General features: G+C 42.6%; 1 protein-coding gene across 1 annotated transcript in view; it reads left to right on the forward strand.

Moving 5' to 3' along the window:
* Window positions 1-16,019, forward strand: part of boc (BOC cell adhesion associated, oncogene regulated) — a 31,270-nt gene extending 15,251 nt beyond the window's left edge. Inside the window, exons 2-18 of the mRNA XM_064331820.1 lie at window positions 2,689-2,814; window positions 2,939-3,217; window positions 4,228-4,374; window positions 4,681-4,824; window positions 4,962-5,255; window positions 8,525-8,797; window positions 9,218-9,474; window positions 9,599-9,764; window positions 9,857-9,925; window positions 10,086-10,295; window positions 10,578-10,759; window positions 11,885-11,987; window positions 12,096-12,401; window positions 12,761-12,912; window positions 14,150-14,232; window positions 14,732-14,886; window positions 14,967-16,019. Of these exons, the coding sequence (XP_064187890.1) occupies window positions 2,709-2,814; window positions 2,939-3,217; window positions 4,228-4,374; window positions 4,681-4,824; window positions 4,962-5,255; window positions 8,525-8,797; window positions 9,218-9,474; window positions 9,599-9,764; window positions 9,857-9,925; window positions 10,086-10,295; window positions 10,578-10,759; window positions 11,885-11,987; window positions 12,096-12,401; window positions 12,761-12,912; window positions 14,150-14,232; window positions 14,732-14,886; window positions 14,967-15,130 (3,090 nt within the window). The 5' untranslated portion in view covers window positions 2,689-2,708 and the 3' untranslated portion in view covers window positions 15,131-16,019. The remainder of the gene's footprint in view (window positions 1-2,688; window positions 2,815-2,938; window positions 3,218-4,227; window positions 4,375-4,680; window positions 4,825-4,961; window positions 5,256-8,524; window positions 8,798-9,217; window positions 9,475-9,598; window positions 9,765-9,856; window positions 9,926-10,085; window positions 10,296-10,577; window positions 10,760-11,884; window positions 11,988-12,095; window positions 12,402-12,760; window positions 12,913-14,149; window positions 14,233-14,731; window positions 14,887-14,966) is intronic.
* Window positions 16,020-16,236: the final 217 nt, after the last annotated feature.

Raw genomic sequence — 16,236 nt, forward strand, 5'->3', positions numbered from 1 at the left:
TATGTGTTTGAGTCTGAGGAGGCTGCTTAGTGTCCCTGGTGCTTAGCGTGTGCTCAAGAGGTTTGTGCTGGTTTATTTGTTGTTTGTGTTTGTGTATTGATGTGATTGGGTATGTGCTTTTGGGTGATTAAGTACATTTGACTGGGGTTCTATTTGTTTCATCACATTGGCTAATATCTGCAGTCACCTTGGATTCTTGGATTGCTTGATGCATAAGTTTCATCGGTTAAAGGCAAAACAATTGTAACCCAGTCCCATTTTTCTTTAAATTTAGATTTCTTTACCAACTAAACAATGTGAATTCGCCCGAGTTCCTATATACACACACGGGTGCACAGAGTTAATATAACATAATGACAGGAACAGGCCATTCAGCCCAACAACGCTAGCTATTTTCCTAACTAAATTGTACCTAGTGCTCTGATTACCTACAGACTAGATAGTATCAACAACTGTTTCTGCAGAGTATGCGGAGTACAGAGGATGAAAACATTCATAATAAGATAATAAAGTGGATAAGTAATTAACAAAAATATGTTAAGCTATACAGAGAATCATTAAAGGAAAGGACAGTGCAGAAAATATTCATCTAAAGAAAATGAAAGAAAAATATAATTATGCATATACTAAATGCCTCATCACCAAGTGAGGAGTGGCGTGTGGAGGGGGTTGTGAGTAGGCCAGAAGAGGAGGAGCAAAGATATTTGTAAGGAGAGTAGTCCAGCAGTAGGTCAGAGAGACAGGTGGGAGCTAGATTGTGAAGGGCTTTGTATCTAAGGAGGAGGATCTTGAATTGAATTCAGAATTTAACTGGGAACCAGTTAAGTTTGTGAAGAACTGCAGTGATGTGTTTATGTGGTTTTGTATGGGTCAAGAATATGGCGGCATTCAGAGTTTGAATAAGTTGCAGTTTGACGGCTCTGTTTGAGATACCTATGAGAAGTGAATTATAATAGTCCAGTCTTGATGTTTCTAGTGCATGGGTAAGTGTTTCTCTGTTGGAATAACAGAGAGAGGGTCTGAGTTTGGAGATGTTACGAGGGGGAAGGCAGATGTGGTTTCTTATGTGTGGGTCAAAAGGAGAGTCTAGAGTAAGGAATGTCCAAGGCCCTTGACTTGAGAAGAGACAGGGAAAGACATTGTCAATGGGGATGGTGAAGTGAGGAGTTTTGGATGAAACGAATGTAGAGCCGACTAGCATGATTTCAGTCTTACAGTTTAGATGTCGAAAGTTGTGGGTCATCCAGGTTTTAATGTCATGCAAGCTGTTGGTGAGAGAAAGAGAAGGAATCGAGGAGGATTTGGAGCTAATGTAAAGTTAGGTGTTGTCTGGGTAACGGTGTAAACTGGTGACATGACGTCACATGATCTGACTAAGAGGAAGGAGATAAGTGATGAACAGTAAAGGATCTACCACCGAACCTTGAGGGCCACCTCTAGTGACAGGAGCAAGAATTGATTTGACAGTCTTGAGGGAAATGTACTGTTGTCTGTCAGACAAATAGGATGTGAACCAGGATAGTGAGAGACCAGTGACACCAAGACTAGGTAATCTTTGCAGGAAGATGTGGTAGGAAATGGTGTCAAAGAGAGCGCTCAGGTCAAGTAAACTTAAAATGTTTATCGGGCCAGAGTCGGCTACATGGAGTAGATCATTGGTGACTGTAAGTAAGTTTAATAAGTCTGCTAAAAACTCAACTTCCCTGCACTCCTACTTGGTATTAATATTTCAGGTTAGAAAAAATGGAGCTGAGTCTTCCACTTAGCAAAAACTGGCTCTGTGTCTGGCCAACTAATCACCGCCTACATTTGACTGTATTCCCTTCGACTTTTGATTTCCAAGGACATCACAACAAATTATAACCGGTTTTCTGTTGACCTTCCTGACCTTAAAAAAAATAAAAATAAAAAATAAACATAATCCCCCCTCCCCTGTAAGTTTACAGTGGGATGAGCACTTCATGTGTTTATCACAATATATATCTATAGTAATATTTTATTGTTTGAAAGAATACATTAACCTGATTTTTAAAGTGATTTTGAGTAGACTTAAATCTAACTAGCCTATCTACTGCATTACCATAAATCCAAATATTGAAGACTTGGTGTTAAATTGTTTATTTTGATTAAAATAGGGTATTTTGTACTTTACTGCTTTTACATGTATTTTAATTATTGAAAAGGGAGAAACTTGTTTCTGAGTTCATCACATTAATAGATGCTAGATTTTCAAAATTGGATTCTGAAAGCAAGGTTTCAGTGGTCTATGAAAGCATTCCTTATGTATGCCTATATGCTTGGTGTTTATAATTGGTTGATTGGGTATGTTGTATGATTCTCCCTTGAATTTTCCTGTTTCACCAGAAAAATATCATTAGTTTGCTGTGTTTGTATCTCTTATTGTATTGTTGAGAGCATGGAGTTTTCAGGTAAGCATTGCGCTGCAGTGGTCCTTGGTTTGAATCCTGGGCAGGGCCTTTCTGTGTGGAGTGCGTGTTCTACTCTTGTTGACGTGGGATTTCTCCGGGTACTCCGGTGTCCTCCAGGGTGTATTCTTGCAAAAACTATCAGGAACTAAAATAGTAGATTTTTCGCACCTTGACTACCGTGAACATTATGCAACGTACGAGGGTCTGCGGCCACAAACTGCATCTAACTTTCCTGGTCTGTCTATCCCCCCCTTTGCAGGTTTGGGTGCTGCTTGGATCATGTCCTGGTACATGATGTCAGGGTGGAGTATCTGGGAGCATAGGGTGGGAACGTGGCTGCTCTGTGTGTTCCTGCACTACTTGCAGTGTGTTGCCACTGCCATTGGTGAGTAATGCCCTGAGTATAGAATACACTTGAATCTGGGGTTGTGGGTAATAAAGGTCATGTGTGAGTGAAGATTTGTGCATATTGTACTTGACGATTGTATGATGTGTCTGTCCCTGTGCAGATGATATTCCAGTTTTTTTTGAGGAGCCCGTCTCTGTGGTACAGAAGTTGGGTGGCAGTGTGACTCTGCGCTGTAGTGCCCACCCTCCCTCTGCTAAGATAAGCTGGAGGCTGAATGGGCAAGATCTTGGCGAGCGTGAAGAGAAGTTGGGTGTGCTGGTACAGCCAGGTATCTTGCTCATCCCCAACCTCACCAACCTCGCACTCGGCCGGTACCAGTGCATAGCCAGCACCAGCGCTGGAGTGTGTGCCAGCCTGCCTGCTACTGTGACAGCAGCCAGTGAGTATATGTATAATCTATACCACACTATTAAACATGTCTGTTGCCAGTAATTATAAACACTCTACACTACACTCTAACATGGCTATCACCAGTTAGTAAATATATATTCCACACTGTTTAATTAGGATGGCAGGTATGCTATCCTGCCAAGTTACTGCCAAGTGCCAGTACTAAACTGTAAAGCTTGATCATACTGTAAGATATCAGATGAGGATAACCATAATCCACAAGTGGTTCTTAAAGGTTTAGTTTGCATATTTAGAACCAGGTCCGCTGAGCCTACTCATCACTAATTATGTGATTAATTGGGAGGCTGAAGCTCTCCCAACTTGTGTACGCTCAGCTCACTCTCTGTTTGCCGTTACCTTTGTTAGCCAAATAACAATGATACTGAACAATGGCTGTGTAAATATTATGGTCAGCAGATAACAAATGTCTGGCAAATAACTGCATTTATAGAACGCAGTGTATTTTTTCTCTCCATTTTGGCTCTTCTTTTCTGTAAAAAATGCAGAATCTTGCGTTAATAAGACCAACGATTCTGATATTAACCTCTTGACCACAATCCCTTACCTTTCGATGGTGTGATATGAGATATGCAAATATTTATCAATCCAAAATATTGCTCGCCCTGTAATCTTCACCTTAACCACGTGTGAATTGTTTGATTACAAATAAAAAATTATGGAGTACAGAGCTAAATAATCAAGAAAAAAATGTGTCTTTGAGCACACACTCACCGACTTTGCTTTGTCTACCAGACTAGTGTATGGTGTTTTAGGGTAATACAAATTTGCTGTGCTTTAGACACAAAATAAGTTGAATGCAAAATTGTAATTATCTAGGCTCTGACCTATTTTTTTTCTCCGGACTTTGGGCAAAACTGCCAATCGACTGCTAATGCAAACTCTGCTGTGTTTGTCTATGCGTGCGCGTAAAAGACAAAATCCTGCCGGTTATATCTCTGGTGTGGTGAAATTTTTTTATACGTGTATTTTCATTCACAGAACTACGGGATTTTGAGATGGATGATCAGCAGGAAATTGAAGTGGATGAGGGGAATACAGCAGTGATCCAGTGCCACCTGCCTGAAAGCCAGCCTAAAGCACAGGTTCGCTACAGTGTCAAACAGGAGTGGCTGGAGACATCCAAAGGTATGCTTCTGTACCAATCCTTAGCTCTTGCTTCCCCTCCATAGTGTGCACATTAATGCTCACATGTCTTCAGGAGCAGAAAAGAAGAGATGTTTGTCTTGCTTGTTTTCTAGTTTTGAAAGTACCTGAGCACACAATTCATGCCTTCAGCTGGGAATCCCTCATGCAGTTTCGTGCTTCAGAGTAAAATAATAAATAGAATTGCACCTCTGATTTGGGTGATCATTTCACTGAAGACTAACAAGCCGGCAGGATAGAATATTTTTGATGTTTTAGACTGATTGGCACCTCCTTTCTCTCTCACAGGAAACTACCTCATCATGCCCTCAGGAAATCTGCAGATTATAAATGCCACCCAGGAAGATGAGGGCACCTACAAGTGTGCCGCCTACAACCCTGTCACTCAGGAGGTTAAAACATCTGCCTCTACTGACCGGCTGCGCATACGCCGTGAGTAAATACCAAATGCATGGGACAGTACCCAGGGACGGGTTTGACTGAACACAGGATCACAGCAGTCTGCACACACAGACAAGGCGTGTGTGAGTTTATACATGTATCTTACAAGTATACATTTTCCCCCTCAGGCTCCACCTCTGAGGCAGCACGGATCGTCTACCCCCCTGAATCACGCACCATCATGGTAACCAAGGGTCAGCGGCTCGTTCTGGAGTGCGTTGCTAGCGGGATCCCGCCCCCACAGGTCACATGGGCCAAGGATGGGCTGGACCTGCGTTACCATAACAACACTCGTTTCCTGCTCAGCAACCTGCTGATTGACATGGCAAGCGAGGGTGACTCAGGAACATACACCTGCTGCGCAGATAATGGTGTGGGGGCACCAAACTCTGCTTATGTCCTGTATGAAGTGCAGGTGTTTGGTGAGTGAACTCCATCCCACTTCTATTCCAGAGAGTGAGTGAGCATGAGGCAAGTGATGTGACAAAAACTACAGGTGTGTGAAAAAGATAGGTGTGAATGTGGAATTAAAGATGCTGACTTGGAAGAAAAAGGCAGAGGAGAAAGATCTTTGTAAATGAGGAAGGGGGGTGTCTTTGGATAATAGCAAAATTGGCTGTGTTCAAATAATTTAAAAATACTAATTGTATCCCTGGCTAAATGCTATGACAGGGAACATTAAAATAGTTTAATAAACAAAGGGGGTAGTATGATCTACTCTCTCTCACCTTGAAGGCAGCTAACCTTTATCAGTGTACCTTTCAACTCAGGTTTAAGTATCTCACATCTTGCATGCTGGGATGACGACATCAGGTTGCAAGTTGATTGCTCTTTCTATCATGACTTGCCAGAAGACATCTCTGAATCTCTAGCAGTATCTCAAAAGACAATGGAAATGCAGAGAAGTGTATAAACTTTTCAAGTGGGTGGGGAAATCCCTTCTAATATATTGGTTATCCTCTGTTAATACATTGTTTATTGGATAAAATTTACACGCCATCAACTAAATAAACTTTGTATATTCTTTCACTGCTATAAATTAGGGTGGGGTGAAAAATGTCACTTTGCATGAGTTGTCTTACAATGTTCCCATTTCAAGACTGCATTGTTATTTCCAAGCTGTGGTCTGCTTTCTCAGCGACTGGGATGCAAGCTTTACCAGCTCCCTCTCTCGTTTCTCCTTTACTGTGATGTGCAGGCTCAACAAGAAGGGATGAGAAAGACTCCCTCCTTTTCTGTTCTTTCTAACTTAAATGAAAACATTTGGGGAATTGGAAAAAACAAAATAGATGCACTCTGCAATTTGTGCATATAAAATTTTAGGTGAAGGGTATAACAATGCATCATTTGTGTAGGCAATTTGGCCTATGCATGACTGTCAATCACACAATGCTTCATATAAGTTGAAAGGATAGCAGCAATGAGGAAAGGATGCATTTGGTTAATGTAACTGACTACAGATCGAAAGGGCCATATATGATGATGACGACTTGAACAATTTTTGTAGAGATGGAAAAAATGACATTAATTAAATAGATCTGTTATTAATTATACAGTAAGTTGATTTGCTATGCATAATGGAATTGTCACATTTGCACAGTGCCCTCCAGAATTATTGCCACCCTTGGCAATAAGTAAAGATGAGTAAAAAAAGGCTCTTAGTTGTTTATCAGCTTGATCTTACCCACAAAATATGAGAGAATTCTCCCCTTCGAGGTGAAATTATTAACTCCCTTGCCCACCCATTAACATAGGAAGATCAGAGAATGCACAAATGAAATGAGACAGAAGTTAGAAATCAGGAAATGGATATTAAGAAAATAGCCAAATGTCTGAAAATACCCATTTTTACTATATGGGCATTAATAAAGTTTCAAACAACTGGAGCTCTGATGAACATGCCTGGAAGAGGAAGTGTATTTTCTCCCCACACACTGTGCGGAGGATGATCGAGAGTTAAAAGTTTTTCAAAAGATCACAGTTGGAGAATTGCAGAAGGCAATTCCTGCATACAAAATCTCTCCAGATCCTTCAACATCCTTGGTCCTTGCTTGTGGACATTCCTCTTCAGAATTATAAGTGAAGAGTGCTGTTATTTTGGCCAATGGAATGTGCACACAAAGTAATAAATGCAGGGGTTCCATCTTTATCAGAATAAAAATTTTGTTTTGTTTGTTTTTTTCCCCCCCTTTGCAATGATGTCACAATAAAACGTGTTCCCGAGCATGAAGAACATTTCAGAACAAAGTGAATGTTATCCAGCATTTTTTCACACATTTATTGAGGATGTCAATAATCCATCTCAAACGGAAGGTAGTTGCCTCGCCGGCTACATTTTTAGAAGTGAGCTCTCTTCGAAGGTAGTGTCCTACATGGAAAAGGACCCTCAAAAGGTAAAAAACTTGGGATGCACTTTGAAGGCCAGATGATGTCTCAGAAAAGTAACATGATTACTAGCAAGTTAGGTGGCTGGTTCGTGGGAAGCTCACAGAGGCTGAAAAACATTACACATAGTAAATTATTCCAGCGTATTAATTAAAATGTATTTTCTTAATATAACTCCAGCAAATTGAGCTCACTATATTCACACTTGTAAACAACCTCCCACGGTTCAACTGCCCCTTCAGCTTTTTTAAATTTACTTCAACAATTATTTTGACGGAAGAAGCCTGTGGTAGTCGCATAGACCTATGGGATATTCTACCTGGTGAAGGATACATCATGCTGCCTTTGAAGGACACCGTTTTTAATGACTTCACTTTGGGACACGCAGGAGGAATGCGCAAAATGTGCGCAAAATTGTGAAAATAATGAAAATGCCTTCAGGTGCTTCCTTCTAAGGCAGCTGCCTTCTGTTTGAGACAGTCATTGATTTGCTGAGGGAGATGCGTTTGTGACTGTGTGTGTTCCTGGGCAGCTGGTGTTCATTCCCTCTGATTTAATTAGTTTCACTGAAAATTGCAAGCCACAGTCAGCCAACCATCAAGTACTGGGGCATGGCACGCACACACTCTCCTTCATGTACCCACATGCGCGCAAATGCGCACACACACACAAACTTGCATTCCCTCTCTCTCTCTTTCTCACTCTCACACACATACGTCACCCTAGCACTGTCTCGCGCGCGCGCACGCACACACACAAACCCGCATTCTCTCTCTCACACACAAACACAAGGTAATTATATTTTTGAAATTTTCAGCTTTAGTTTCAATTTTAGTATTATGGAAGGAATTTGACTGGGGTAGGATTTAAGGAGTTCACTATGCATATTATCTAATATAAATGATGAAAAAACATATGTTTACATTAATTTATGTAATTCATATTTGAAGTCTTATGCACACAGTACTAATCATGAACTACAAAAAGCACATTTGTCAGTCCAAAAAAGTGTGCTTATAACTGCAACCAGTGATGCATGGGGTCAATACAGTACATCAAAAATAATCATCCCACTTGTAGATCGCTAGCATAGAGCATTTATTGTTGATACAGGTCAGTGCTAGGGGACCAGAAATGCTTGGGGAAAAATGATACACAATTATACTATACCAATTGGCAAGTCCTGGGAACTCTGCTATATTGTGTGCATGTAAACGGGATCAGTTTGAGCTGATGTTGGGGGTGTGATCGGGTGAAGCTGATGTTTTGCATGTTGTCCCCCCCTCCCCCCTCCCCCCCCACCCAGAGCCCCCACAGGTGAGCATGGAACTGCAGCAGCAGTCGGCGTGGTGGGGGGAGAGTGTGCACTTCAGCTGCCAGGTGCAGGGCAAGCCTGCCCCGTCTGTAGTGTGGCTGCACAATGCGCAGCCCCTGAGCCCACTGCCGCGTTACCGCATATCTCCCCGTGTGCTGCGCGTGCTTAGTGTGGGCCCACAGGACCAGGGTCTGTACCAGTGTATGGCCCACAATGCTGTGGGCAGTGCCCAGGCCACTGCACACCTAGTCACTCTCCCTACAGGTATGCCCCGTGCCCTGCCTCTGTGCCGTACCTCTGCATCTGTACATTCTCTCTGAATCTGCGCCGTCTCCCTGAATCTGCGCCCTCTCCCTGAATCTACACCCTCTCCCTGAATCTGCGCCCTCTCTCTGAATCTGCACCGTCTCTCTGAATCTGCACTGTCTCTGAATCTGCACTGTCTCTCTGAATCTGCACCCTCTCCCTGAATCTGCACCGTCTCTCTGAATCTGCACTGTCTCTGAATCTGCACTGTCTCTCTGAATCTACACCCTCTCCCTGAATCTACACCATCTCTGAATCTACACCCTCTCTCTGAATCTGCACCCTCCCTCTGAATCTGCACCCTCTCTCTGAATCTATTTTGTTTCTCTGAATCTACACCCTCTTTCTGAATCTATTCTGTTTCTCTCTAACTCCTAGCAAAGCTCCCATCTCCAGACATAAAGCAGCCCCTCAGCCCTGATAAGGTTCTGCAGGAGTGGGCCCCAAAGCCTGTGGCCACCGGTGCAGAGCTACCCCAGAACTGCTCCGGGATTTCTGGGGAGATCTCCCCTGCTGAGGCCCCTGTCATCCTCAGCCAGCCACGCACAGTAAAGGCAGACTGCTATGAGCTCACATGGAAACCCAGACACGATGGGGGCGCACCGGTACAGGAATATGTCATCAAATACCGAAAGGTACAAATACTTTCAGTCATTGCTGACACGCAGGTGAACACATGCACAGACAGACACACACAGTCTCACACAGATCCATGAACACATGAACACACGCCCACATCAATGTTCTCTGTGCCTGCAGGCAGCAGACCCCTCAGAAGACTGGAAAGTCAGAAGCATCTCAGGCTTATTTCATACCCTGCCCCTCACTAAACTGGAGCCTGCCAGTCTCTATGAGGTGGAGATGGCTGCCAAGAACTGCGCAGGACTGGGCCAACCTGCCATGGTCACCTTCCGAACCGGAAAAGGTACCATAACCTCTGTTTCCATCAGTCTGTCAACATGCCTTCATGTGTGTTTTCTCCTTCATGCATATTGACTGCCTCTTGGTTCTCTTCAGGGCGGAGGATGCAAGGAGGACCGAATGAGCCTCCTAAAACTCCACCTGTGGAATCCCCACGCCTGTCTCGTGAGTACCCCCCTGAAACCATCGCCTCCCTCTCCCTCAGCCCCACTGACACACAGCTCTCTCCCTGTTAGTCTGTCTCTCTCTTTACACTGGACATACACACCATGTGTAACTGTGTGTGTGTTTGTGTGTGTGTGTGTGTGTGTGCATGCATTTTCAGCCCCTGAAGCTCCAGACCGCCCCACCATCTCCATGGCTACAGAGACCTCTGCATATGTGACTTGGATCCCAAGGGGCAACAGAGGGTTCCCAATCCAGTCCTTCCGTGTGGAAATGAGACGCTTGGGGAAGGGGGGTGGAGAATGGAGCATTGCTGTTGCAAACATACCCCCCTCCCGCCTGTCTGTAGAGATCACTGGCCTGGAGAAAGGTGAGCCTTCACCACCACCACCACCATCTCCTTAATCAACAGCATATTCAGTTTCACTGCTGCTATCATCATTATCCTAATTTCTAGTAACATGTTGTCATTTTTACAATACTTTTCTTTAAATCGGCATACTGCTACCATTGTTATCATAACCTTCACCTAAATCAGATTCACCATTATGATAAACTTCATCACCGCCATTATCCCCATCAGCTACTTCTGCCAGTTATTGACCTGTTCTTGTTCTAAATCCTAAGTTGTTATTGCAATCTTTCCCTGTAGGAACATCATATAAGTTTCGGGTGCGAGCAGTGAATGTTTTGGGGGAGAGCCCCCCTAGTGCCCCTTCTAAGGCATACACTGTGGTGGGTAGTGGCCATCCAAACCCAGAACGGCCTGTCAATGGCCCCTACATCACCTACAACGAAGCTATCAATGAGACGACTGTAATCCTGAAGTGGACGGTAAAGAAATGGAGGGGGGTGTATCCATTTACAGTTCAGACCAAAAGTAAAAAAGAAAAAAAAACCTTAGAGAAGAATCCAGTTAATGTATGTGCTTTTATTGAATAATAAACCAAAATATAAACATTTTATTTTTATTTTTACGTACAATAACACAAAAAGATGAGTTTACTTAAAATAATCTCAGACACGACTTTCCTCAAAATATCATCCTTTGGCTTTAATTGCAATTAAACATATTATGGGAAATCTATCTAATAGTTTTGCAAATGGGGGAAGGGAGGGAGGTGGAGGGGGAGTTCATTGAGTGAAGTCTTACCTACCTAAAGCTTTTAAAGCCTAATACCATTGGCCTATAGTGTAAGTAAAATAGGCACTAGAGCTGCAAGAAATATGGCAAAGAAGGCAGCATTAGCGTTAGATGTTCGGGGCTAAGTTAACATATTGTAGCAGTGTTATTCACCATGAGAAATGGCAAAGAAGCTTAAGATTTCCAGGTGCAGTGTTCAGTACACTCAGAAGGGTACAGATGATGAGCAGTAATGTAAATAGATGGCGACCAGGAAGATCAAGAGGCAGTAGACAAATATCTTGTGGTGTCCAGCAAAAGAAACCATTGTAAAATTGCACCACATCTACTGGAAGAACCCAATGCAGCTAGAGAGAAAACAGTTCGCCTGACTACAGTGAAACGGCAACTTCACCTGGAAATCTTATGCTTCTTCGCAATTTCTCACTGGGAATAACCTTTTTGCCATAATGTTTACTTGGTCCCGCCTAACTCTTCTTCCACTCAACCATATTTTTTGCAACTTTAGTGCCCGTTTTACTTGCACTGCAGGCTATAGGTATTTGGCTGCCTGGGGTTTTAAAAAACTAAAGGTCGATAAGATTTCACTCAATTAACTCAATGTTTGTACTCTTTGTATGGGTTTGTATTCTTCTCTACCTAGTTTTTTTTCTTCTTAACTACAGGTGCTCTAATAACTTTGGCCTGCTCTGTATGTGTTCGTACATGTTTATGTGTGATTGCATCCAAGTACACATTGGCTTGTGTGTGTAGATGTTGAAAATACATATGCCTTTTTATGTAATCTTACATAGATATCTCGCTTTCTCCCTCAGTACACACCTGTCAATAACAACACACCCATCTACGGTTTCTACATCTTTTACCGGCCCACTGACAGTGATAACGACAGTGACTACAAGAAGGACGTGGTGGAGGGTGAGTGTGACTTTCACACACAATTCTGTGTGTGAAAGAGAGAGAAAGACATACAGAGGCCTAATGTTTGTATGTCAAAACAGCACTCTAACATGCTGCTCTCCCTAGGTGACCGTTACTGGCATTCTATCACTGACCTGCAACCTGAGACGGCGTACGACATCAAGATGCAGTGCTTTAACGAGGGTGGGGAAAGCGAGTTTGGGAATGTGGTCATCCTGGAGACCAAAGCTAGAAGAAACCCACGTCCTTCGCCCCCTGAGACTGCCTCGCTAGCACCAGTACCCCCGGGTGGCCCAGTGCCACGTCCCAGTGACCTACCCTACCTGATTGTGGGTGTGGTCCTCGGGGCCATTGTCTTCGTCATTGTGGCTTTCATCCCCTTCTGCCTGTGGCGGGCCTGGGCCAAACAGAGTGAGTTTCAGAGGCCTTGATTTTACATTTTTTTTTTTTTTTTTTTTTTTAGTTCACCAAGTTTTGGAACTCTGTTCGTTTCACATTGCATTTTCATTTGTTCAGAGGGAATATACAAGAAAATGTACGTGCATATATAGAAGTGTATATGTCTATATGCTTCTGTCTCTGAAAGATTCCACCCATTGGAAATGATTCATAAGCAACATTGTATGCATAGCCAGGACAGTAACAGAGACATTTCTCAATGAAAGCTTTGGCAGCAGGTGTATGTTCTGCTGGAGTTAGGGGAGCAGGTGTAGGCTTTTCTGAAGCTGGGGAGCAGGTGCAGGAAGTTCATGTTTATTGGTATTTTTCAGAGCAAACGGCGATCCTGTGCTTCCCAGTTGTGGCAGCTCCTGTTTCGGCCTGCCAGTACACCATGGTTCCCCTACAGGGTCTGCCTGAGCCTCATACAGAGCACCCCCCCAACAGCAAACACCATGCATACTGCCAGCCCCACATCCCCCAGGTGAGCCTCAATTCATGAGTGTGTGTGTTATTGTAAGGAAGTAGATTTTGTCCAAGGGGGAGACCCCATTAATTCAAAATCAAAATCAAGACCTGTAACCTGGATGTTTGTGTAAATATGGTTTAGCACGTATGTGCATTGACTGGGTGTACTTATATGAAACAATTGGTAGCAAGACTGTACTTTATTTAATGCTGCCATGCATTTAGTTAAATGTTGTGACATGAATACTCTCTATCCTAGGAGGTAATTGTCCTGCACATCCAGGAATCTTACAATTCATGTTTCTGCGCTCAGAAGGAATGACTATACCCTGTGAAATATGTAGACCCAGGTACCAAAACTAACAGCTATCCTGGAGAGCCCTAACTAAGGTTTACTCTGGTTAGTGAGACAGACAATATGAATATCCTGTAACACGGGCTCTCTATTGCACAGTAGGATCCATCTGGACACTGACTCTAAAAGCTATTCTAGAGCAGCTGCACATCCAGCTGGTGAAACTATCAAAATGCCCAGTGACTAACCAATTAACAATGTTACTCCAAAATCACATATGTGGTCAATACAGTGATTGGCTCTTGCAGCGATGCTCACCCTGGTCATTGTGTAAGCGAACCACAAACTTTGGATGCACTGAAAAGGGGAAAAGAGTTTATCATGATATAATATCATTATATGACAGTTGGCAATGACCATGGATATGCAGCTTGATGTTAAAAATGTAAACATTTTATTCACAAGACAAGACAAAGAACACCATGTTATATAAAAAAGCAGAAACGTACAAAAATAAAATCTAAATAATGTAACTAGACTAATATAAGGCAAGGGAACACGAAGGGAATCCTGATGTATATCCAAAATGCTCGTACACAGCACGTGACCTGATGATCATAACAATCATTTTTATTAATGCTTTTCTAAGGAGGTCCAAGGTTGTGGCTTCATAAATCCGGTCGAAGGGGTGTTATGGGTTATTTTATTTTGTTCTCCATAAAAAGGTTGCAAGATTGTACTGTACAATGTCCTGACAGTTATATTGATTGATCTGTGGTCTCTGGTGTAGGTGGCCCCTACAGTGCTATAAAATGTATCCTTAAATTATTGTGCATGTGCTGTGTGTTTCTGTGCATGAGTGTTTTGTTCTGTTCCTCTTTATGCATAGTTGTGCAAGTCCGTAATTTTTAAGATCTGAAAGTTCTCATGCCTGTTGCAATAACACTTCTTGCTGCAGGAGGAACGTGAGATGGAATGCGATTCGTCGCTCCCTCAGACGGCTGTGTCAGATAGAATCTCGGAGCTCTATGGCTACAGCAGGTCAGTGTGCTCTGCCTTTATGGAAGATTTTCAGTGACTTCATTAAATGTAGTTGCTAGAGGACTGATGTTACTTTTCAATGTCAGTATGCAGCTTACGTGCCATAATTAATTGTCATACACATTTGTGAATATAAATGATATGTCCATTGCATTTTGCTCTTTGACCACTGGGTGCCGCAATAGCATAAGCTAATGATGAGAACAGGCCATTCAGCCCAGCCTACAGACTAGATACAATCTAAAACTGTATCTTGAAAATCCCCGGAGTTTCTGCCTGTGCACCATGACCTGTTCCACACATTGACTATTCTCTGCATGAAAAATTTTCTGTACGGAATTTACCTTTTGCTAATTTCCATTTCTGTCCCCTTGTTCTACTTACAGAACTCAACCTAAATAATTTGTCATTCACTTTGTTAATCCCCTTTATGAATTTAAAGTGTTTTGTATATTTGTGTTGCATACATGCTTTTGTCTTGTACATTTTTCTCCTCCAGCACACCTGAGAATCAGGGTGAGAACTTCTGCCAGCCTGATGACTCCACCCAGCAGCTCCTCCCAGTCTCAGACCAGTCAAAGTGCTGTGGGGACCCAGCAGATGTTGACCCATGTATCCGTATACCTATAGCTGGGGAGGGCAGTGTCATCGCAGGTACCAGTCTGCCTTTTCCAAAAGCTTTCTGAATTCCCATATTGAATGCATGTCTGTTAAAAGAAACTTCTTCTTTATAGATTCTCTCTGTGGTGGCCTTTTACCTCCAGTGAACGAAGGTCAACATTCCAATATCATGTCACTTTTGGAAGACCCCTCCCACGATGCACTGCAGCAAGAATTACACAGCTTTCAAATGGATGCACAGCTGCAGCAGAGAGAGAGACTGGACACTGATGGATAAGACTCACAAAGGACCTGAAAATATTTATTTTTGTATAACACACATATTTATATATTTATGCTTTTGTAAGTAGACCTATGTGTGTTCTGTGATACTGTATATTAGGGGTATCTATGTTTGTTTTTCAAATTTGTTAAATGGAACAAATAGGCTCCATTACCAGAACGAGGACAAAGGGAATATTTCTAATGTCTTAAGTCATGCTATGTATTCAGTTGTATCCATCAATCAAGGCTTAGAACAATATGTATATATCCTGCTAGGGATTATATCAGGTTATAGGAAGTGGACTCTGGATACCAGAGTTCCTGCTGTGTATTGAATTCTATGGAGCATGTGTGGTGCATGTGCTTGTTCAACATGTCTGCAGAGCTCACAGTGGCCATGGCTACTCCCAAACCTGTCCAAGTTAGACAGATTCACACGCAACCTTTCACTTTTGCTGGGTAGTGTTACATCATGGGTAGCGTTTAATTATTGGTGCATGAGTAAGGCCTTGCTTTTGTATAGACATTAAGAGGGGTACATTATCTGATACATTTGGCTGTCATTAACAAATATTAAAAATGTAAGTTAAAAGCATGCTGCCTTAAAGTAGACAGAGAAAATATATTTGTATAGATATTTATTCTTTTGAGCCTATCTGAATTTATCTAAGTGGAAACTGGAAGCCTGGTATGACAAAAGAAGAAAAAAAATATCCAGTTCTCCTGTACTCATGCTGACAGTGAATTGTGAAAGAGATTAGTCGTTTGTGTATTTTATTTCTCCACCCCCCCCCCACTTAGGTGGAAAAATGAAGGTCATGGGTTAAAGGGCCTAGCACACTTACAAATGTAACTAATTTACCACCAACATATGTTTCATGTAAATAAAGCTTAAGAAAGTTGTTTGCCCTTTTTTAATGCTGTAAAATGGATGTTGCCAGACTCAAGATCCACAGGAGCTGAAGCACCCTGACAGCTCTGGCAGCCCAGTGAGCTGCTGCACACCTTCTAGCAGCTGAACCACGGGGAAGAGCTGCATTGGGCCAGCAGCACTGAGGGGCTGGTGCTACTGTCAAAGGGGAAATGATGAGGAGTTGGAGGTTCTTCACTTCAGGGCCA

Source organism: Anguilla rostrata, chromosome 4, assembly GCF_018555375.3.
Source record: "Anguilla rostrata isolate EN2019 chromosome 4, ASM1855537v3, whole genome shotgun sequence".
In the NCBI taxonomy this organism is placed as follows: domain Eukaryota; kingdom Metazoa; phylum Chordata; class Actinopteri; order Anguilliformes; family Anguillidae; genus Anguilla; species Anguilla rostrata.